The 23,096-nt window shown below is 34.6% G+C and overlaps 6 protein-coding genes across 6 annotated transcripts; 1 reads left to right on the top strand and 5 right to left on the bottom strand.

Annotated features, from left to right (window-relative positions):
- Positions 1 to 190: 190 nt before the first annotated feature.
- Positions 191 to 1,394, bottom strand: LOC102663177 (uncharacterized). Its single transcript, XM_006592949.4, has one exon. It carries the CDS (start codon positions 1,264 to 1,266, stop codon positions 388 to 390), a length of 879 nt encoding a protein of 292 aa, XP_006593012.1. The 5' UTR covers positions 1,267 to 1,394; the 3' UTR covers positions 191 to 387.
- A 1,540-nt stretch (positions 1,395 to 2,934) lies between these two features.
- On the bottom strand, positions 2,935 to 3,366 carry LOC100797099 (uncharacterized). Its single transcript, XM_003540970.1, has one exon. It carries the CDS (start codon positions 3,364 to 3,366, stop codon positions 2,935 to 2,937), a length of 432 nt encoding a protein of 143 aa, XP_003541018.1.
- Positions 3,367 to 5,164: 1,798 nt separating this feature from the next.
- Positions 5,165 to 6,214, bottom strand: LOC102662897 (uncharacterized; the record flags this gene model as incomplete). The annotated part of the gene is made up of 1 exon (XM_026124756.2): positions 5,165 to 6,214. A coding segment is annotated over one exon (810 nt), but the record flags the coding sequence as incomplete, so codon positions are not given.
- A 7,212-nt stretch (positions 6,215 to 13,426) lies between these two features.
- LOC100781540 (uncharacterized) lies at positions 13,427 to 14,299 on the bottom strand. The gene has a single exon (XM_003540626.2). It carries the CDS (start codon positions 14,297 to 14,299, stop codon positions 13,427 to 13,429), a length of 873 nt encoding a protein of 290 aa, XP_003540674.2.
- Positions 14,300 to 15,611: 1,312 nt separating this feature from the next.
- Positions 15,612 to 17,717, bottom strand: LOC100499810 (uncharacterized). Its single transcript, NM_001249412.2, is given in 4 exon segments — positions 15,612 to 15,979; positions 17,201 to 17,335; positions 17,483 to 17,557; positions 17,650 to 17,717. Coding segments are annotated over 4 exon segments (327 nt in total). The 5' UTR covers positions 17,653 to 17,717; the 3' UTR covers positions 15,612 to 15,865.
- Positions 17,718 to 21,053: 3,336 nt separating this feature from the next.
- Positions 21,054 to 22,217, top strand: LOC100780999 (uncharacterized). Its single transcript, XM_003540625.5, has one exon. It carries the CDS (start codon positions 21,306 to 21,308, stop codon positions 21,957 to 21,959), a length of 654 nt encoding a protein of 217 aa, XP_003540673.1. The 5' UTR covers positions 21,054 to 21,305; the 3' UTR covers positions 21,960 to 22,217.
- Positions 22,218 to 23,096: the final 879 nt, after the last annotated feature.

The raw sequence follows: 23,096 nt of genomic DNA, 5'->3' as shown, positions 1-23,096 counted from the left end.
CAACTTTGGGACTCACTTTCTTCTGTCCATTCAATCAAGCAAACACAATTCAGACATATAGGCAAGAATTTGCAAAGAAAGAATGAAATTGAGTAAGCAGGAAAGAAAGAAAGAAAGTGAAAAGGCAAACAAGAAAGAAAGAGAAGAAAGCAAGTAAGAAAGACAGAGAAAATTCTCAACAGATAAAGAATGAAAGAAAGAAAGCAAGCAAGCAAGAAAGAAAGAAAGGAAAAAGAGAGAGAGAGAGAGAGATAAATTGGCTATAGTTTGATCCTTTGGTAATATTGTATTTAATATCAACTTTTAATCACATCTATGTACAACTGAGGGACAAAAATTGAACTTCTGTTCGACACTTAGATTTGTTCTCTTAGATTTGTTCTCTAACTAGTGGCTGAAGATGTTAAGTAGGGAAACTCTTGTTCTAATGAGTTTCCTTGAAAGGTGTTCAACACCTACTTCTAGATCCTCAATGCATGTCTCCAAATTTTCCATATGGCATTGAAAATTTTCAATAGATAAGGGCTTGTGACTGATGAGAGATTGCAAAGTCGTATCCACCTTTGCAAATTCATTTGTTTCTGATTCTTGAGAGTCGCAAGTCATTCTATCAGACTGCATCAGCTTAGAGATTATTGACCATCTTCTCTGCTTTGATTGTCCCTTGGTGTCAGAGACAAACATCAACAAAGATTCTAACAACCTCATGGTGACTGCTTCTGCTTCTTTTAAGATGCCAAGGATAAACAAAACCTCGCTATCATTGCTTGAGGAAGAATCCATTAACTCATTTTTCATTCCTTTCAAATTGCCTAAGGCCTTTTGAATTGCCTTCTTCATCTTTTTCCTTGATGCCAAGTATTTTCCACCCTCAACTGCGAATTCAGTGTCAGGGCACTTCCTTCGAATTACTGACTGAACCATGTGAACACTTTCCTTTGATTGCAAGAGGCAATCTTGGGCTGTACTACAGATATCAAGAAGCCCCAGAGACCCTTCTAATAGGACATCAACCCACTTGTCACTGCATTTGTGTCCAAAGGCTTGTTGGGTTGTGGGCAACTGGAGCAACTTATCAGCATAGTCATGCAAATCCTGCAAGCCAATTAGTTTTTGGGTTATTGAAGATGATGACAAAGAAGTGATGGTGGCTTCAGAGTCCTTCAATCTCTGCAAGTGCTCGTCGAATTGTGATACAAGTGGGTGAGGTGCAGAGGGTAAACTGTTGCACCGAATGTGAAGAGAGTTCTTTGTGCTTGTTTCCATTTACTCTTGTTGGAGAAGAAAATATGGGGATATAGAAGGAGGAGATGATATGCACAATTGTTCTGAAGTCTGAGTCCCATCTGCTCCAAATATATCAATTGACTTGAGGGAGACAAGAAGAATATTTTTTTCCCTAGATGTCACAAAATGGGTTAGCAATTATAGCATCTTGATTTGAATCTCAGATCTATGATGGTATTGTTTACTCCGTGCTTCCTATTCACCAGGCTTCCCAACTCACTTCTAGATATTTTTACTTGAGCATCACATGGTTGTCTGAAAATGGTATCTTTTGCAGGTTGCAGATAAAAAAATTCTAACTTCATGGAGCATGCGTTGTAATGGAAGCTTTTGCTGGAGGTTGAGTAACTGCTTCTATTCTTAAACAGAACTGGGTCTACAAACTTGTCTGCTGAATTGAAGACAACATGAATTTTCAATTTCAGATATGAAACATGAACTAAAATGGTGCAAGACACACGTACCACAAAGAGGGTGCGTGCAGGCACTGTACAATATTTGATGAAAAGGAACTTGCTTGGAAGTGAAGTATGCAATGCAGGTCAGTATGAAACATAGACATTAAACTTTATTTTGTTTCCTAAATGGAGGTGATAAATTATTCCATAGGGCTTTCCTGTTTTGGTCTAGTCACATACACTGTTGCAGATCAGAAAACATGTATATATTTTGTTAAGTTGCTTATTTATGGATCAGTTGTTGACTTGGCTTTGCAATTACATGGTTGCAGTTTGAAGACATTGGTGAACTCATGAAACAATTAGCAACAACAAAGAAACATCTAGTAGTTGTAGGCTTTGAGCCTGTCTACATAGAGCACTCAGGCATAAAAAAAGTAAAAACCACTCAATGTAAGATACAGAAAAATAAAGAGCACCTGAAACAAAATTGTATTCCTCTACAATATCCACCCACCAATCTATCAAAACATTCCTCATATCAGCATTGATTGAAGAGTAAAAGGATGTTTACAGTTTCACAGTTTTACATGTTCTGAAGAGAAAAGTGTGGTTTTGTTGAAGGGTCATCATCAACAAATGGAGTTGTGTCTTGTTCAATACCAATAGTTTTGAAATTAAACACTCAAATTGCTCCTCCAAAGATACCTGGGATATCATCAAGTTTTTTTTTTTTAAATGAAACAAGCATAATTAATTAGGGATACCATCAAGTTGGTCTTTCATAGATTTTTTACATCAACTCAGTTCTTTGTAGTGTAATATGAAACAAGCATAATTAGGGATTAAATTGATGTCAAAATATACATTATTATGGGGAGAAAATGATATTCGTTTTAAACATTGCAGGTCCAAATTAAATTTAAAGACAAAATTTTTAGGACTACCCTGATATCCTTTGAATATTTGGAAGATAAATTTGAGTATTTATATCTAGTCTAGTCTTTATTTTACCCTCTTTCAATTGAAGCTGGGGTGTGAAAAAAATGGAAAATTGAAAGATGAGATGTTAGTGGGAGCATATTAAAGGAAGAAAAGGGAGAATAAAAGTGACTATAGTTTGATCGGATAATCTATATTCAGTAACAGAACAACTGATCTTATTACGTTACAATTTTTACAACTGTTAGACACTTTGGGGAAAATTGGATTTGGGTGTTCAAATTAATCATATTTGGTTTTTCTCAGACTAGTGATTTTTGATATTGAGAAGGGAAAGTATGATTCTAATTAGTTGCCATGAGAGGCGTTCAACTCCTACTTCTAGATTCTGAATGCAAATATGCAAATTTTCCACATGGCTTAGAAAATTCTCAATAGATGAAAGCATGTGGTTGATGAGAGACTGCAAAGCTGCAGCCACCTTTACAAATTCATTTGTGTCTGACTCTTGAGAATCACATTCCACTCTATTAGGCTGCATCAACTTGGATATTACTGACCACTTTGAGCCAGGGATAAATAGCAACAAAGATTCTAATGAGCTGACAGTGACTACTTCTGCTTCTTTTAAGATGCTAAGCATGGTCAAAGTCTCATTGACTTTGTTTAAGGAGGTAAAAATTTGCTCATCCTTGATTCCTTTCAAACTTCCTAAGGCTTTTCGAATTGCCTTCTTCATATTCTTCCTAGATGCCCGGTATTTTCAACCTTCAATTGTGAATCCAGTTTCAGCACCTCTCCTGCAAAAAGCTGACTCAAGTCCATACATGTTTTCCTTTGATTGTAGTAGGCAATATTTAGCTATACTGCAGACATCCAAGAGCTTCAAAGACACTTATAGTAATTCATCAATCCATTTGTCGCTGCAATGTCACGATAAGGATTATTGGGTGACCGGCAATTGGATCAACTTATCAGTGCAGTCATGCACATCCTGCAATCCAATGAGTTTTTGGCTTATGAACATAATGACAAAGAAGAGAAGGCTTGAGAATCCTTCAATCTATTTGAATGATCCTCAAATTGTGGCACAAGGGGGTGAGGTGCAATATGCAAGTTGTTGCTGCGAAGATGCAGAGAACTCTTTGTATTTGTCTGCCATCTTCTCTACTTGGCAAAAAGAATTCTAGGAGATGATATTTACTAGTTCTGAACTCTGGATAAGTAAATTATAGAATATGAAATTTTGGCATGTCTCTGATCCATATATATTAAAATATTGGAAGGGAAAAATACTTCAAAGATGAACCTGTTCCCATGCAATCATAAGAAATTCTTGATGGTATCAGGTTAAAGGAAACAAAGGAGACAAGAAGAATATTTTTCTTTAGAAATGTCACCAAGTTGGCATGCTAAGTCTATTGTGATTTCATTTTTGGAGCTGCCACACAGGATTGTTTAGTCCATGTTTCCCACACACCAAGCTTCCCAACTCATCCTTCAAAATTTGACTTGAGAATCACATGAATGCATCTGGCATAGATGGGATGGGGATATAAAGAGGAGCCATTGTGGACTTAGCATCATAATTGAGTCTTCTGTCTGTAGGAGGAGGAGCTGTTTCTATTTGTAACACCAATTATTCTCAACTTGCCTGCCAACAAAAATGAGTCAAGAATAAAAGGAATCTTTTTCCATCTTCAATCTTCTGATGCCAGTGGCTGGTCATACCTGGATGGCCATGTTCGTGCATTTTTTTCAATTTTCTACATCAATTAACCACTGAATCTTTAAGTACACGCTCATATGCCAAAAAAAAACGTTCTGAATCAACAATTTTGAGAAGGAAAAGTTGATCAAACGATTGAGTGTTCAAATACAAGGAATGCAACAGCCTGTCAATGTCAAGTAGGGAAATAGATAAATTGCACACTTTTATTATATTCTATCAATGTTGCAAAGTCCTAATAATCAATGCTATATTTCTTAGTGTTGTACAGTTTGACTATGGAAAATGATAAGACGACAAAAAATCTCTTATATCAATACTAATCAAAGTTCAGTCTCGGTTATTAGATTAAAAATATTAAATTAACAAATAAAAAGTTAGTAACTCCTGATTAATTTGCAGTGTGATTTAGTGTTCATGAAATGATAAAATAAGTTATCTTAGCAACGTCTTTGATTAGTCGATCAGTGATTCATGCACACGTGATTCTTTTGTTTTCTCGCCCACAAACTGCATTTTTTAATCAAAGGCAAACCGTGTGAATAGCTGAAGCTGTAAAAAAAATTGTGAACAATTTTTCTCGGCCACTCCCACATTGCAATAGTTTTCTCCGTTGTTGTCACAGATTAGTTTAATACAGAAAACTTTAAATAAAACGTGTGGTATTTACAAGTAATTTAAGAAAAAATACGTATCAAACTGGGAATAAAATTTGTAAATAAGCAATAACGTGAATGATTAATCCTTAGAAGAAATGTGCACATCCTGTGATAATTATTCATTTCGTCTTGAGAGGCAAGCTATTTTTTTTTTTATACTTTTTTTCTCTTATTTAACTCTTGCAGGGTTATTCTAAACCTAATAATCAGGAAGGAAAATAAAGAAAAATTATGGTTCTCTAGCAAAGAGTAAAAATGGAGAAGAGAGATATGGAGGGTTAGAAAGATTGACATATGATCAAATATCTCAATACATGTTAACTTTTTTTCTTTTATACATATATCTACAAGCATGACTTTGTCATGGGGGAAAACTTTTTTTTCTTTGCCTAGTGGTTGAAGATGTTGAGAAGGGAAACTCTGGTTCTAATTAGTTGCCTTGAGAGGCATTCAACTCCTACTTCTAGATTCTCAATGCACATCCCCAAATTTTCCATATGGCTTTGAAAATTATCAATAGATGAAGACTTGTGATTGATGAGAGACATCAAAGCAGCATCCACCTTTTCAAATTCATTTGTATCTGCCTCTTGAGAGTCACATCCCACTCTATTTGGTTGCATCAACTTGGAGATTATTGACCACCTGTTCTGTTTTGATTGTCCCTTTGAGCCAGTGATAAACAACAAGAAGGCTTTTAATGAGCTCACGGTGACTAGTTCTGATTCTTTTAAGAAGCTAAGCATGGACAATGTCTCGTTGTCTTTGTTTGAGGAAGCAAATATGAGTTCATTCTTGAATCCTTTCAAATTTCCTAAGGCCTTCCGAATTGCTTTTTTCACCTGCTTCCTAGATGCCAAGTATTTTCCACTCGAAACTGTGAATCCGGCCTCGGCATCTCTTCTCCTGCGAATAGCTGACTCAAGTTCATGCACTCTTTCCTTGTGTTGCAGTAGGCAATCTTTAATTGTACTACAGATATCCAAGATCCTCACAGATCCATCTAGTAGTTCATCAACACATTCATTGCTACACTCTCGTGCCAAGGCTTGCTGGGTGATTGGCAATAGGAGAAGCTTATCAGCACACTCATGCAAATCTTGCAAGGCATTGAGTTTGTAGTTTATTGAAGATGATGTTGAAGAAGAGATGGCTTTAGAATCCTTTAATCTGTGCAAGTGCTCTTCAAATTGTGATGTAAAGGGGTGTTGGACATTTTAGTGTAATTGATCTCTTTATTATGTTAAAATAAGAGTGCACGCTTGTTTTAATGTAATAACGAGATGCTCGGTTTAGGCAAATTTTGGAAGTTACATGGAAGTCAAATTTTGGAAGTTACATGGAAGTTATTTTTCAAGAAAAGACAGTTTTTTAAAAAGATAAACTTCCATCAACCGCCAACCGTTTTTTTTTCAAAGGATAAAACTTCCATAACTTCCTTCAACCGCCAAAAACCACCTGTTCTTTGATTATAAATAATCATCCTGGTTCAGAAAGCATAACATGTGAAAAACTCACAAGACCAAAACAAAACTCTTGATTTATAATCTTCTGATTTTATCCGATTGAACAATTTTGGTTGAACCCCGAAATTTGATTCAATCTGAAAGTGTTTATACACGACTTCAGATTTATCCAGGATTATCTCGATTTTCAAATTTAACCAACAAAAGATTGAATCAAATCTTTCGAGATGACGAACGATAGTTCGAAGATGACAAGCAAGTTTGCAAAGTTGGACAAGTTTGAAGGGTAGGATTTCAGAAGATGGCAGAAGAAGATGCACTTTCTCTTGACAACATTGAATGTGGTGTATGTGCTGAGTACACCGATGCCGGTGTATATGGAAGGCGAAACTCTGGATCAAACAAGGAAGCGTTCGAAATGGGAGAACGACGATTACATTTGTCGTGGACACATTCTGAACGGTATGTCTGACTCTCTCTTTGATATTTATCAAAATGTTGAGTCTGCTAAGGAATTATGGGACTCTCTTGAATCCAAGTATATGGCAGAAGATGCCTCAAGTAACAAATTCTTAGTTAGTAATTTCTTTAATTACAAAATGATTGATTCGAGGCCTGTTATGGAGCAATATAATGAACTGCTGCGGATTTTGGGTCAGTTTACTCAACATGATTTGAAAATGGATGAATTCATTGCAGTTTCATCTATAATTGATAAACTGTCTTCTTCTTGAAAAGACTTCAAGCATACCTTGAAACATATGAAGGAAGAGTTGACTCTGGTTCAACTCGGCAGTCATTTCATGATTGAGGAGTCGCTGAGGGCTCAGGAAATTGACAAAGTCAATAATAAAACCGTAGCAGGTTCCTCTTCCGTTAATATGGTAGAGGAAAGTGGAACAGTTAAGCAAAATTACAATGCTAAAGGTAACAAACGAAAATTTCAAGGAAATAAGAACAAAGGTCCAAACAAACAGACAAAATTGTCATGTTGGAAGTGTGGGAAACCTGGTCATTTAAAGAGGGATTGCCGGGTGTTCAAAGGAAAGAACAAGGCTGGTCCAAGTGGGTCTAATGATCCTGAAAAGCAACAAGGTCAGATTGTAGTGAATAATTTTAATTCGAATACGAATTCAAATTATGTATCACTAATATCTGATGCATTCTATGTGCAGGATGATGACGTTGCTTGGTGGTTTGATTCGGGAGCAACAAGCCATGTGTGCAAAGATCGTCGTTGGTTCAAGGAATTTAGACCAATCGATGATGGCTCTATTGTGAAGATGGGCAATGTTGCAACTGAACCAATCCTAGGATTAGGTTGTGTGAATTTAGTTTTTACTTCCGGAAAAAGTTTGTATTTGGATAATGTCTTATTTGTACCTGGTATTCGTAAGAACTTATTGTCTGGTATGGTTTTAAATAATTGTGGTTTCAAGCAAGTACTTGAAAGTGACAAGTACATCTTGTCAAGACATGGTTCGTTTGTTGGATTTGGTTATCGTTGTAATGGAATGTTTAAATTAAACATTGATGTTCCTTTTGTTCATGAATCTGTTTGTATGGCCTCGTGTAGTTCTATAACTAATATGACAAAATCAGAAATTTGGCATGCTAGATTAGGACATGTTCATTACAAAAGATTAAAAGATATGTCAAAAACAAGTATGATTCCTCCTTTTGATATGAACATTGAAAAATGAAAAACTTGCATGTTGACCAAGATCACTAGGAAACCTTTTAAGGATGTTAAAAGTGAGACTAAAGTCTTAGACCTTATTCATAGTGATTTGTGTGATTTGCATGCTACTCCATCATTAGGTCATAAAAAATATCTTGTTACTTTTATTGATGATGCATCAAGGTATTGTTATGTATATTTATTAAATACAAAAGATGAAGCTCTTGATAAATTTAAAATTTATAAGAAAGAGGTAGAACTTCATCAAAATGGGCTAATCAAAACTCTTCGTACGGATAGGGGAGGTGAGTATTATGATCCGGTTTATTTTCAATCTACTGGAATAATACATCAAACTACAGCTCCCTATACACCACAACAGAATGGTGTAGCCGAAAGGAAGAATAGAACCTTGAAAGAAATGGTGAATTCCATGTTATCCTATTCGGGTTTAAGTGAAGGATTTTGGGGTGAGGCTATGTTGACAGCCTGTTACTTGTTGAACCGAATTCCTAACAAAAGGAATAAGGTTACCCCATATGAACTTTGGCACAAAAAGACACCAAATTTGAGTTATCTCAAAATTTGGGGATGTAGGGCTGTAGTCAGGCTTACAGAACCTAAAAGGAAAACCATAGGTGAAAGAGGTATAGATTGCATATTTATTGGATATGCTGAACATTCTAAAGCATATAGATTCTATGTGCTAGAATCTAATGATTCTGTTGCTGTGAACTCGGTTATAGAGTCACGGGATGCTATCTTTGATGAACAAAGGTTTACATCTATACCTAGGCCAAAAGACATGAATTCCATGTCGAAAGTCTCAGTTAATATTGAGGATATACCTTCAACTAGTACTGAAACTAGAAAGAGTACGAGAGTAAGAAAAGCTAAGTCATTTGGTGATGACTTTCAACTCTATTTGGTTGAAGGGTCAAGGAATGATATTGAATTTCAATATCAATATTGCCTTAATGTTGAGGAAGACCCAAAGACTTTTAGTGAAGCAATGGCTTCAAGGGATGTTGTATTCTGGAAAGAAGCAATCCAAAGTGAGATGGATTCCATCATGCAAAATAATACATGGAAATTGGTTGACTTACCTCCTGGATGTAAGCCATTAGGATGTAAGATGATCTTTAGGAGAAAGATGAAAGTGGATGGTACTGTTGACAAGTACAAAGCCAGATTGGTTATCCAAGGCTTTAGGCAAAAGGAGGGTATTGATTTTTTCGATACATATGCTCCTGTTGCTAGGATATCCACTATTAGACTGTTGTTAGCACTTGCTGCTATCCACAATCTGATGATTCACCAAATGGATGTGAAAACTGCATTCTTAAATGGTGAATTGGATGAAGAGATATACATGAAACAACCTGAAGGGTTTGTTATGCCAGGAAATGAAAATAAGGTGTGTAAACTGATGAAATCTCTTTATGGCTTGAAACAAGCGCCTAAGCAATGGCATCAAAAATTTGATGAGGTTGTGTTGTCTAGTGGTTTTGTTATAAACCAAGCAGATAAATGTCTATACAGCAAGTTTGATACTCATGGCAAAGGAGTTATCATTTGTCTGTATGTAGACGACATGTTGATCTTTGGTACCGACCAAGATCAAGTTGATGAAACTAAGGCATTTTTGTCTTCTAAGTTTGATATGAAAGATATGGGGGAGGCGGATGTGATCTTAGGAATAAAGATCAAACGTGGAAACAATGGTATTTCCATCTCTCAATCACATTATATTGAGAAGATATTGGATAAATTTAATTTTAAAGATTGTTCTCCGGTAAGTACTCCCATTGATCCTAACCTGAAGCTATTATCTAATAAAGGTGTAGCAGTGTCTCAACTTGAATACTCAAGGGCGATAGGATCACTCATGTATGCAATGATTAGTACTAGGCCTGATATAGCTTATGCTGTTGCTAAACTCAGTAGGTTTACAAGTAATCCTAGTTCTCATCATTGGCAAGCTATGAATAGAGTATTCAAGTACTTAAAGGGAACCATTGACTATGGTTTGACATATACTGGATTTCCTTCGGTTATTGAAGGTTACTCTGATGCAAGTTGGATAACCAATATGGAGGATTATTCATCCACAAGTGGTTGGGTATTCCTCCTTGGAGGAGGTGCTATCTCTTGGGCATCCAAGAAACAGACCTGCATTACAAATTCAACAATGGAATCTGAATTTGTAGCTTTAGCAGCAGCTGGTAAAGAAGCTGAGTGGCTAAGAAATCTAATCTATGAGATTCCATTGTGGCCCAAACCTATACCTCCCATGTCTATCAGGTGTGATAGTCAGGCAACTTTGGCTAAGGCATATAGTCAAGTGTATAATGGGAAGTCTAGACACTTGGGTGTTAGACACAACATGGTTCGGGAGTTAATCATGCATGGTGTGATATCAGTGGAGTTTGTGAGAACTCAGCATAATTTGGCCGATCATTTAACCAAAGGGTTAAGTAGAGATCTCGTAAAAAGGTCGGCTGTGGGATTAGGATTAAAGTCCATCTGAAATCTCTTATGTTAAGATACCCAATTCCCATCTAATATGACATTAGGTGTTGAATTCAATGTGGAAAGCTTAACATGTAGAGATTGGAACACATCATCGAAAGTATCCCAAAAGGAATGTGTTCGGTTCTGTAAGTTAAGGAGGTTGAAGTATAACTTCTCAATGGTTCTTTTGAAAAATTGCATTTACAGGTGCAAGAAAGAAAAGGACTACCTATATAAGCATGAAGTTTAGCCGCTTCAAGAAGCTGGGACTTGGCTTTGATATGCTTATGAAGGATAGGGACACAGGCTAGTAAAACTAGTGTCGAGCAAGAGTAATGTTATAAACTATTGTGCAGATTATCTTCATGTATTCATTATGAATAGAAAGGGTTCAATCCTTAGTGACACCCTGATATTCGAATATTTGAAACGTGTAATTTGCTAAGATGAAATTCAATCGTCACGATATTTCATCTATGCAGTAGTTTGTGGTATGTTATGACTTTGGTGATTTGATCGGTAATTACACTAAAATGGGGGAGGTTTGTTGGACATTTTAGTGTAATTGATCTCTTTATTATGTTAAAATAAGAGTGCACGCTTGTTTTAATGTAATAACGAGATGCTCGGTTTAGGCAAATTTTGGAAGTTACATGGAAGTCAAATTTTGGAAGTTACATGGAAGTTATTTTTCAAGAAAAGACAGTTTTTTAAAAAGATAAACTTCCATCAACCGCCAACCGTTTTATTTTAAAGGATAAAACTTCCATAACTTCCTTCAACCGCCAAAAACCACCTGTTCTTTGATTATAAATAATCATCCTGGTTCAGAAAGCATAACATGTGAAAAACTCACAAGACCAAAACAAAACTCTTGATTTATAATCTTCTGATTTTATCCGATTGAACAATTTTGGTTGAACCCCGAAATTTGATTCAATCTGAAAGTGTTTATACACGACTTCAGATTTATCCAGGATTATCTCGATTTTCAAATTTAACCAACAAGGGGTGAGGTGCGGAGGGCAAGCTGTTGCTGCGAATATGCAGGGAGCTCTTTGTGTTTGTTTCTATGGCTGCCATTTTTTCTTCTCAGAGAAGAGGCGGCTTAGTGATTAAGAATACAAGTTGTTCTAAACTTCTGGTTAGTACTCAAGTATTTGGTATGTGCTTATGTATATATATGAAACTAATTGAATAGACATGAACAATATTTTTATTTTCAAATGTCACAAAGTGGGTATGCAACTCAATTATTCTTAATTTGGATCTTATCATTTTAACGCTACCACAGCATTGTTTGCTCAATGCTTCCCATGAACCAAGCTTCACAACTCATCCTACAATTTTTAATTTTTGGGAATCACATGAATATTGTTTCCGCTGTAGATGTGATACCATTGTCATATCTTCATCATCATTATAGATCCAAGATATAAAAATTCAAGCTGGAACAATTTGGGAACACTGCATCAACATTATAATCAGAATTTGTCTGCAGGAGGGGAAGCAGTTCTATTTATAAATAACAATTTCGTTTAAGACATAAATAAAATTATTTGGGGGGTATCTCTTAATCTTCAGACATCTATGGTTGGTCATATCTGGATTATAATGTTGATGCAGTGTTCCCAAGTCATAATTAATTTGTTGATATTTATGTATATGCATGAATGTAGCTTATGATACCCTGCCCAGCTACAATGCAATAGTAACCACCTTGTATATATTTTATAATTCCTTATCCTATTCATGGTAGTCTGACTCGTATGAACGTGGAATCAATAGAATTTACCAAAGAAGTCTCTTATTTTCTGGGTATGAATTACCATACCCAGAAAATAATTACTAGGGATCCCTTGTCTTACCATATTAGCGAGTTTTCAATCCCTTGTCTTACCAACTTATTTGGCAAGTCATTAATTTAAATCCTCCAACACAAACTAGGGATCAGGTACAACGAAAGTGACGGATTTTTTTCCTTGATTGTGAGGAATTATCAATTATGTGGAAGTTGCTGAAATATTATTGCCAAATAATTTCTTTTTGTAACACAATTTGAGTTCTGGCGTTGATAATGTATTATGGATTTTGCTGTGCTGTTTTTCTATTAGGTAGAAAGATAGCATAAAGAAAGTGCTTATTGATTTAATTGTCCTCAAAAACAAGAAGCCACGCATCAAATGGTTCATTGCATTCACCAAATGAAATTTGAGCCCATGACTTATAATTGAGGCAATAATACATCTTGATTAGTGTTCAACAACCAACTCAATCATCTTCGATATTCATCCAAAACACCGTGTGGATTTCAATACTTGAACTAAGTCTACAACGTGGTTGGAGATAATATGCTTAGAAACGTGAAGGTTTGAATTAGACCATAACATGTTTTTTAGATAAAAGAAAAAACAGCCTATTAACCATATTAAACACGTTTTTTTTGGTAACTTAAATGATTGATTAATCAAATTATTTAGACATCAATGCTTCAAACTTCTTAACACCTTAACTCTTTTGTAGTACTTGTTTCCAAACAAGAGTAGATTTATCCCCAAAGAAAAATAATATATTGGAGCTATATCAATCTATTTGAGGAAAGGAGGGAAAGTGGGGGAAAGAAGGATAAACGTAACATCAAGAATTCGAGTGTTGGATAATACATAATCATTTGTAAAATCTTAGTTACATTCATGTACAAGTATGTGATACTCATATCATAGTCAATGCTCAATGAGGTCAAAATGAATTCAGTGATTATAGATGTTAAGAAGGGAAACTCTTTTCCTAATTAGTTGCCTTTCAAGGCGCTCAATTCCTGCCTCTAGACCCTGAATGCACAACTCCAAATTTTCGATATGGTTTTGGAAAGTCTCAACAGACATATTACTGCAAGGCTTGTGAAAGAGAGACTGCAATACTCTATCCAACTCCTCAAATTCATTTGTGTTTGATTGATCAGAATCACAGTGTACTCTGTTAGGCTGCATCAACTTGGAGACAATTAACCACCTTCTCTCTTTTGGTTTCCCTCTTGAGCCAGAGATAAAAGATAACAAAGACTCTAGTTGAACCAGAGTGGCAGCTTCAGCTTCTTTGAAGTTTCTGATCATTGAAAGTGTCTCATTGTCCGTGTTTGAGGAAGTTAAGATAAGACCCTTCTTAAATTCCTTGATTTTTTCTAAGGCCTTCTGAATAGTCTTCTTTGCCTTCTTCCTTGATGGCATGTATTTGCCACCCTCAACTTTGAATGCTGCTTCACCCCCTCTCCTGCGAACACTTAATTGAAGTCCATTTCTGCTTTCTGTAGATTGTAGCAGGACACCCTTGGTGGCTCTACAGATATCAAGGAGCCTCAAAGACCCTTCTAGTAACTCATCAACCTGTGTTTTGCAGGATTCTTTTGCCAACGCTTGTTGTATGGTTGGCAATTGAAGAATCTTATCAGTGTATTCATGCAAAGCATGCAAACCATCAAATTTACTGCTTATTGATGATGATGAGGTGGCTTCAGAAGCCTTCAATCTGTGCAATTGCTCTTCGTATTGTGAAATGAATGGGTGAGGTGCAGAGGGCACACTATTGGAGCGATTATGCAGTGATGTTTTCATGTTCGCAGCCATTGCAGTCAAATTCCTTTCTTAGACAAGTGAGGCTACAATGATGTACTTGGTGCTACCATATGCTACATATATATAAATTTATAGCCAAGTTGTTGGGGGAGACACGAGGAATATACTCCTCTCAAAAGTGTCACAAAGTTCTCATAGAATATCATCATATCATCATCATGATATGGTTGTTTAGGACACCTTGGTGCTGTCTGTGAACTGCTTCCCTCGCACCATGGTTCCCAGCTCATTGCCAATTTCCAACTCAGGAATCTGCCATACAAGGGGCTAAATGAGTGCATTCCTAAGCTTAAACAGGTCTCTGATTTATAAAATCAAAGGGCGCATCATGCGTGTGATGGATACACTGAAAATGTTCCTTATATCAGGTGCTGCTCGATTCTTGTTCCCAAACCCCAGACCACGAATATATGTATTAAACGAATAATTTTTATTTTATTTCTTTCTATACCAGAAAGCTATTACTATTCAAGATTGTTTGCAGCTACTTTTGCTTTCTGGTTGGTTATGCACTCTGCCTAGATGCCTGATTCATTTGATTGAAATATTTAGGATTATAACATGCTGCTAAGTTGCTAGATTGTACCCTAAACCACCATTGATTTTGACAGTGATTGCGAATCCTATACTACAGCAAAGTACAGAACATAAACGGGACACTGGGATCCCTTCATATTCACATTAAAAAGGATAAAAATTCTTAAATAGTGTTTTCTACAAATTCAACCCCTTCTTTAGTTCAACAAATTGTCCTCATTTGCCTGCACGGGCGCATTACCTACATAGTAAGACGTACATCAAAAGGTGTTCGAACGCATGCAAGCACACAGTGGCACATTGTCAGCATGCATACACGCATTATGCCCATGCAATAAAAGCTGACACAAATATTAGCATATTGCTTGGCCAATAATTTTCCACATTCACTTTACCAACTTCTTAGGGCAGTGACAAAGAAAGGGAAGAAAAATAAAAAAGGAAAGGAAAAAATGAAATTGGAAAACAAATTAATCAAACATCAACTATTTTTTTGTGAACAAAGGGGCTAAGGCCCCAAGAAACAGAATTTATTAAGATCCATGAAGGATATTGCAACCATCAGCATCAGCTTACCATTGAAGAAATAAAAAAAAGGACAAATAAAAAAAAAATTTACCCTCCCACGCAATGGAAATCCCAAATTTTAGATGGTGTATTTACAGCGTGGATATACTGCGAATCAAATAAAATCATCTGAACTCGTGTACTAACTACTATACCCACCTGGTAAAATCACAAATAACAAAACACCACACGAATATATTCCAATTAGGTTTGGCTTTCAAAAAGAATCTCCGCCACATTAACAATTCATTCAAGTAAACAAAACAAGTATAAGACAACTGCCATAATATCCAAAAAGATAAAACATTGAAGGAAACCAAAAATACAATCTCAGCCTCGGATTCAGCAACAATCTAGATCTGATAGAAGCTATATGAGATGCATCTCAAACTTCAAAAGAACAATACTTCACTATTCCTACCAATACTCCGTAAACTAAGATCAGTTCACCACCTAGGTGTTTGTTGCCCTGGTATAAATTTGCTGACTTGCATGGGCAGACACCATCCTGATAGAACCTCTTGCCATCAATTCTCTTATAGCCTTCCTTGCAAGTGATCCATTAATCTGTAAAATTCATGTAAAATGATTATATTATATATTATTTGATATATAATTTATTTTTGTGATAAAGCATTACTCATATAGTGCTCAGGCATTGACAATCATAATATTCTTGCATGCATGCAAGTGTAAGTATGAGTGTGCATTACAAAGGGAGGCTTAAATTGAAGACAAAAAAAGTGCACAACAATAACATTATCAAACTGACATCAAATTTCAGACTATCAGGCGTAGGACAAGGTACAAATGCTACTTGAAATGTACCAATTCAAAATGAGTAAACAAGGATTAAACTACTTGAAATGCATAACAAAAGTATAGTAAACATGTGTCCAAGGGCATTGCCACAAAGCAAACTGAAAATAAGAAATCTGAATTTTCAACTACAACAATTACATGTATATGTCCTACAAGATGCCAGCTCTTGAATCCTAACCAGATACACAGTACTTTCTGTCCTAAAAATTCACCAAAACTAAGTTTACTTTTAATTTTAATGTTGAATGAATATTATCCCCCTAAACTAACAAACATAGAGGGAAATTATCAAGGAAAAATACTTTAAAATCTGAAAGAAATTAGAATCTCAAATATGAAGGATGAAATATGAAATTGACAATAATTGATGGAAAATCAACAGTTTATATTTTTATAACATACAAGCAACTAAATATCACGTCAAGATGTGAGAGAATATTGTCTTTTGGTTTTCTCAAGAGATAATCAGTTTCCACATGCATTTTAGAAAATAGAAATACCCTGAAACAGAATCACAAATCCAACAAAACTATCCAAAACAATAGCCAACAAAACAGCACAAAGAAAATCACGTGTTCAAACTCATGATTGGCCCAAGTCAAGGTAACATTTAGGAAAACAATAGCTCTTTCTTTAAAAGTTCTCTCCTGAAGCTAACAAAAATTAACAATTACTTCTCCAAAAACTAGCAGAACCATAAACGCATTTAGTCTTGGGTAATGAAGCAGCAGGGAATGAAGCCACAAACCAAAACAGGAAATGCAGTTATACTACGCTTAAATCTTAGTATAAAACAAATAAAACACAACCAATGACAGATCAAATAATGCGGTAGCCAGCTAGCCCATGTTGGCTCACAAAACAGAACACGCGTCAAAGCAACAACAACACATACAATCTGCAATCAATATGAACAAATCTAAGAAACAAGCGAAAATTGCATTAACAACAAATTAAAAAAAATACCCTCAAACGATCAGAGAGAATGGAAGGAGTGATGAGCTTGTATTTGGGAGCTTCAGAAAGGAGCTTGTCATAGGTGCCCTGATCAAACAGCACCATATTGTTCACCTTCTCCTTTTGCTTTCCCTTGCTCCACTTCTGTTAAACACAAATTTGACCACAACATCACATATCTCCTTATATTGCATTAATCACACACAAAGTTGAAGTCACCGACCCAGGAAGACCCAATTGACCAAACGGCTATAAGACTAAGAAAAAATGAAACTTTGACGAGAAATGAACCTTCTTCTTCTGCTTGCCACCGCCAGATTTGGCGGGCTTGGAGGAAGGTGGTGGAGCCTTGTCCTTCTTTGGAGCCTGCAAGCAATCAAACCCACCAAGTCAATTGCAGAAATGAGATGAGATAAGTATCATCGAATAGGAGAAAGAAAGAGATCAGAGAAACGCACCATGATGAAATCTCTTGAAACTTGAGAGAAGGGTAAGAGAAGGTTTTCACTCTTGCAAGCAGAGGCGCAACCACACGAACACAAACCCTAGGTTCTTTATAAGAGGCACCTGGCATGTATCAAATCCGTTTTCTGCTTCGTATTTGGTCCGGTCTAGGCACAGGCCCGATGTAAAGCCCAATGGGTTGAAAGGTTGTTCTCGATACTTCTGTACTGCATCTCGACATGTGGGTTAAATGAAAAAAAAATATTGTATTAAAAATATAAAAATTATTCAATCTTTGATTTTTATGTTATTAAATGAAAATAGTTAAAATACATCTCATACCTCTTAACCTATGTTGTTGAGTAGAGAAAATAAAATAAAATTTTCAATAGGATGTATTTCTTTACTTTTCTTTTAGGGATATTTTATTTTGTTATCACTACAATAATTTGCTAGTCATTTAAAAAAAATATTATTTCTATTCTAAATATTAATAAAAAATTGTCCTAAATTTCTGGGTTTGTTCTTCAGAGAAGGTTGGAAGGGAAAAAAAACATTGTTGTCTATCTTTATTTTAACGAGTTTCAAAATCTTGTCTTATTTATAATTTAATACTAATATTCATCTCTTGAGAACATTGGTGGGTATTGTAGGAACTTGGATTTATGGTTTTCTTGATAAATCGATTTCCTAATATTAGGTTCAAAATTTATTCCCTCAAAATCTAAATTAATAGTTGATCCATCGACTATTTTGAGGTTCTCTCTTGCTTATGAATATCTCTTTCATATTGGGATATGAAAGGGTGAGGAGCAAAGGGCAGACTATTGAGGCGACTGTGCAGTGATGTTTCATGTTTGTAGCCATCGCAGCCAAATTCGTTTTAGACTAGTGATATTTTAAATTGTATAAAAATTTGAATATTTTTAATTTTTGAGTATAATAAAAGATTCTTCAGAAGAAGTTTTATGAAACTCCTATACGATGAAACAAATAATCTTTGAATCCTCCATTTTTTTAGATAACACATGCAAAAAAAACCCGTCAACATGATGAAACAAGTTCAGTGAACTTGCGAAAGATGTACATAGTGAAGCCACCAAAAAAAAAGATGTACATAGTGAATTTCTTTCTCCTCTATCTCCAATCTATATATTTTATAATTTCTCGACACCAAAAAAAACTATATATTTTCTTTAATTTATTCTACTTTTATGAACTCCAATACAATCTAAGACAAATATTTAGATCTATTATGGCATAGCAGTAGTAAAGCGTTTAACGAACCTTTTTTCAGTCTTCTAAATCTAAAACCTTTTCCATACTTTAGATAGAAGTTAATCAAATAAATCTTTATGCGGTCTACTAATGTATTCAAAATTTGACTCATAATTTTTTAGATGTAACTAGTTTCACCTTTTGACTTTATATAAGAGGTATTATCCTGAATTCTATACCAGATCCCATGACCAGTTACCTTCCACCAACGTGGAGATTCCGTTTGGTGGCTACTAGAAGCAAGGGATGCATACAACAAGAAGCAATGCTTGAAGGGAACACCAATATCTATAGTGCTCCCCATCGTTTTTTAGTGATTCTGTGGGAAGGACCTGATTTCAATAATGCAGAATCCGGAACCATATCCAGAAGATAACTCAAAAATATCGTAAGAAGCTGAGAATGATTGATTGAATTTGAAACATTAATGTCACATCATGTTCTTATTCGAAATTTTAAGGCATTGATAATTGTACTACATGTCTACTGACTCACATAAGACTAATCTCATTCTAAGACAATCTGATACAATTTATTCTAAAAGTTATGTATAGATATCATTCGTGAATATAATGAAAGTATTTTATTTGAACAAACAATTTATTTTTCCTGCATGCAATGTTCCATCCGGAGGCAGAATAGTTGCATCCTTTTACATTATTGGTGGGTCTATTATTGAGGGCTGAAGGGGGACTGGGAACCGTTTGAAAGTTGAATCAAAGGCTTTTTTATTTTTTATTTTTGAGCCTTGAGGGAATATAATCTAAGCAAGAAATGCAGATAGAAGGAAGAGTGCTTGTCATTTTCTTAACGAGTGTTAAAGGGGGTAAGGCGTGTATGATTAGTGTTTCTCATCTTCTATTCTATGTTCTTCTCATTTACTACCGGATTGAAAAATTAATACTCAGAATAAATACTTCAGAACAGCACATTCCAGGTTCGATCCATAATTCAAAGTAGAATGTATACAGAGGGTGATGGTGATTTATGTATTTTTCTTGGACTATTTTTTACTCAACAGGATGAGTTTTAGGCTCAAAATTAAATGGTCTAAAGATTACTTTAAATATGTTTTTTTTTATAAATGATAGTTTTTATATTACTTATGTTAGAATAATATAATATTCACACTTGAATAATTATTATGAGTTGGTTAATATTACTTAGAACTATATAAGTATATTCTCTTTGCTTAATGAAAAAATATGAAATTTATTTTATTCTTTTTAACTTTTATATGTAGCTTTAATAGTAAATTTTACGAGGGATTAAATGTAATTTTGATCTATTTATTTTATTAAATTCGTAATTTTTTGTTTTTTATTTTAAAATTAACATTTGATTCTTCTATTATCAAAATTTTGTGATTTTCATCCTTTGATTTTAGAAATTTTGTAATTTTGATTAAATTTTTAATTTTATATATGTTTTATCTCTTTTTGTTTTGGTTCAATTGAATTTTAAATTTAATATATTCATTTAAGGTATCATCAAGAAATAATTTAATGAATTATAAAATAAGAAATAAGATGTAGCAAAATTAAATATTAAATAAAAATAGTGGATTTTTTAAAATATGAAAATTAAAATTATGGATTTTTTAAAATATGAAGACTAAATGTTTTATATTTTAAAATAGAGAAATCAAAATGATGAATTTTTTAAAATAGAATCACTAAATATTTCAATTTTAAAATTAAAAAAAATGGAAATTACATATTAAGTAAAATAAAATGAACAAGAGCCTTTATAGTAATACGGCCTTTTTGGAACCTATTTAAATTCTGAAAACAAATCTAAGATTACATTCTTAAATATTTGATTGAGTTACTTCCACTACCAACCAATACAAACATTTTATATAAAGTTGTATTTTAAAATCTAACCTAGTTATTAATTCTGTTTGCAGCAGTTGCATACATTATTCATAACTTAAATATATAAAAACTTTAACTAATAAAACTATACATTGCGTTAGCAACTGCTTTGCTGAATGACGTAGCAGAAAAGTAGAGATAATTTGATACATATACAGGGCAAGGATAAAGAAAAGTAGATAATGGAATATTGAGATTTGAGAGATTTTTATTTTAGTATTTTCTAAATAGGTTGGATTCGGGTCTATAAAAGAAGAGGGGGCCAAGACCAAGAGGAATAGCACAACTTCCTAGCAACGCAACAAACAGAGCCACTCTGTTCAAACAGAGTTCACATAATATTCACTCACTCTCTTTCCTTTCTTCAACTTCCTCTCCAAATCCATGCTTCCAAGTGTAGAAACCTCTGCACTATTTTCTATACCATCATGTTCTGTTGCTATTGACAAGTTTATATTCCCCTTCGAGTGAGTCAGACAACCCACGTTGTTTCTCTCTCTATTAACCCTTCATAAATGGACTCGTTCAGTTTCAACAACCTCCAAGCAGAGAAAGCCAATGCAATCCTAAAACACCGCAAGCTTCGAAGGGTCGCAAGCTTCATTCGAATCATTGAAGTGTGTACCATTTTGGTCTTCATTTCAAGGTTCTCCATGCAGCTACCAGTAGCAGTAAAAAACTCCAGCGTGTACTTCAAGGACTTGTCACTCTTCATGAACAGCCCCCGCTTTGTTTTCCTCATCGGAAATGTCATAATCATCGCACTCTTTGCTCAGTTCTCTGCTCAAGGTAACAACGTTCCAGAGCCTGATCTTTACCAGGAGTTCGTTCAGAACACCACAAAAAATCACAGACACACAGAAACAGTTGTGGCAGAATATAGCAAGAAAAAACAGAGGATGAAAACAGGGCAAGTGAATAATGGTTTGAAGAAAGGTTATAGAAGGTGTGAGACAGAGATTTTATGCCAAAAACATAGTCGTGTGTTGCGCAGGTGTGAGACTGAGAATGGAAGGAAAAGCATTGAACCCGCTCCTGTTGAAGAAGTGGCGCGAATTTCGTGCCCTGAAGATGGGATGAGCAACGAGGAGTTTCGTCGCACTGTGGAGGCTTTCATTGCTAGGCAACAGAGGATGAGAAAAGAAGAAGAAGATTATTATTTAATGTGAAAAAATATATCTGTGTAAAAAGAGCGTAGATAAAGTATTAAAATAAAAAATAAACAAAATGTATCAAATGGGTTGTGAATCGTAGTGTGAACAAGGGTGCAATTTGAGTATTGTCTCTTCTATGTTATGTCATCATCGAGGTATTCTGATTCTGATTCTTTACATGTTAGAATAGCATGCAGCTGAGGGAACTTCCCGGAGGCATAAGACATAATAGATGCTATTCTCTGGTTTCGACTAATAATATGCATTCAAATTTTTAAGAATATATTTGTGTCTATTTTTTTAAGGAAAATATTTTATGCCAAAGTTGTCGTGTCGATGTGGTTTGTTTAGAGTGAAAAAAAATGAAACATTATACATTTAATTTTCGAGATGCAAGAAATCAACAAAGAAAAGAAAAGAGAAACTGATAAATGTGTCATGATAAATGAAAAGAGGGATAAAAAAATGAAATATGATGATCATAACTTCTTAGTTAATAAGTTAGTTAGCCTTAATTTATAGTATGATGATAAAAAAAATGATAAAACCAACTTATAAGTGAGCTATTTAGTTAATATACTAATAAGAACATTTTTAGTGTAAGATTTTGGAGATGGTTCTTGCATTTAGGATGGATTCTTGCTAAGATTCAACTCTAGAGATAGACTCATAATCTCTATCATGTAAGATCGTTGTTCATTAGAAAAAAAAAATAAAAAAAGAGAGAGAAATCTTAAATTATGTGACATTGTAGATTTTTAAAAAAAGTAACTTATCTCAAAATTAAGTCTATCATTAAAGATGTTGTAAGTGTATGTTTGGGTTTTGGTTCAATTTGCAACGGCATGCGTTTCAAGACACATCTCACTGGTGCAGAAAAAAGAAAAAAAAAATCTTACCAAACACACTTTCAATTTCAAAAAACAGATTAAAAAAAGAGCATGTTCCTATTTGACTATTTGCCTTGGAGCATAAGTTTTATTTCCACAATTTTTTTTGTTTTGGTAAAAACAACAATTGAACAAAAAAAGTAGTGATTAAAAAACGATTTGTTGTCAACTAAAATTATATTTTGCTAAAAATCTATTGAGCAAATAATTTTTTGTGAATAAAAAATACATATTTTGCTCAAATACATAATTTGTTCAAGAA

Source organism: Glycine max, chromosome 12, assembly GCF_000004515.6.
Source record: "Glycine max cultivar Williams 82 chromosome 12, Glycine_max_v4.0, whole genome shotgun sequence".
Classification (NCBI taxonomy): domain Eukaryota; kingdom Viridiplantae; phylum Streptophyta; class Magnoliopsida; order Fabales; family Fabaceae; genus Glycine; species Glycine max.
The sequence above is the reverse complement of the archived record's forward strand: the minus strand, read 5'-3'. Positions and strand labels throughout refer to the sequence as shown.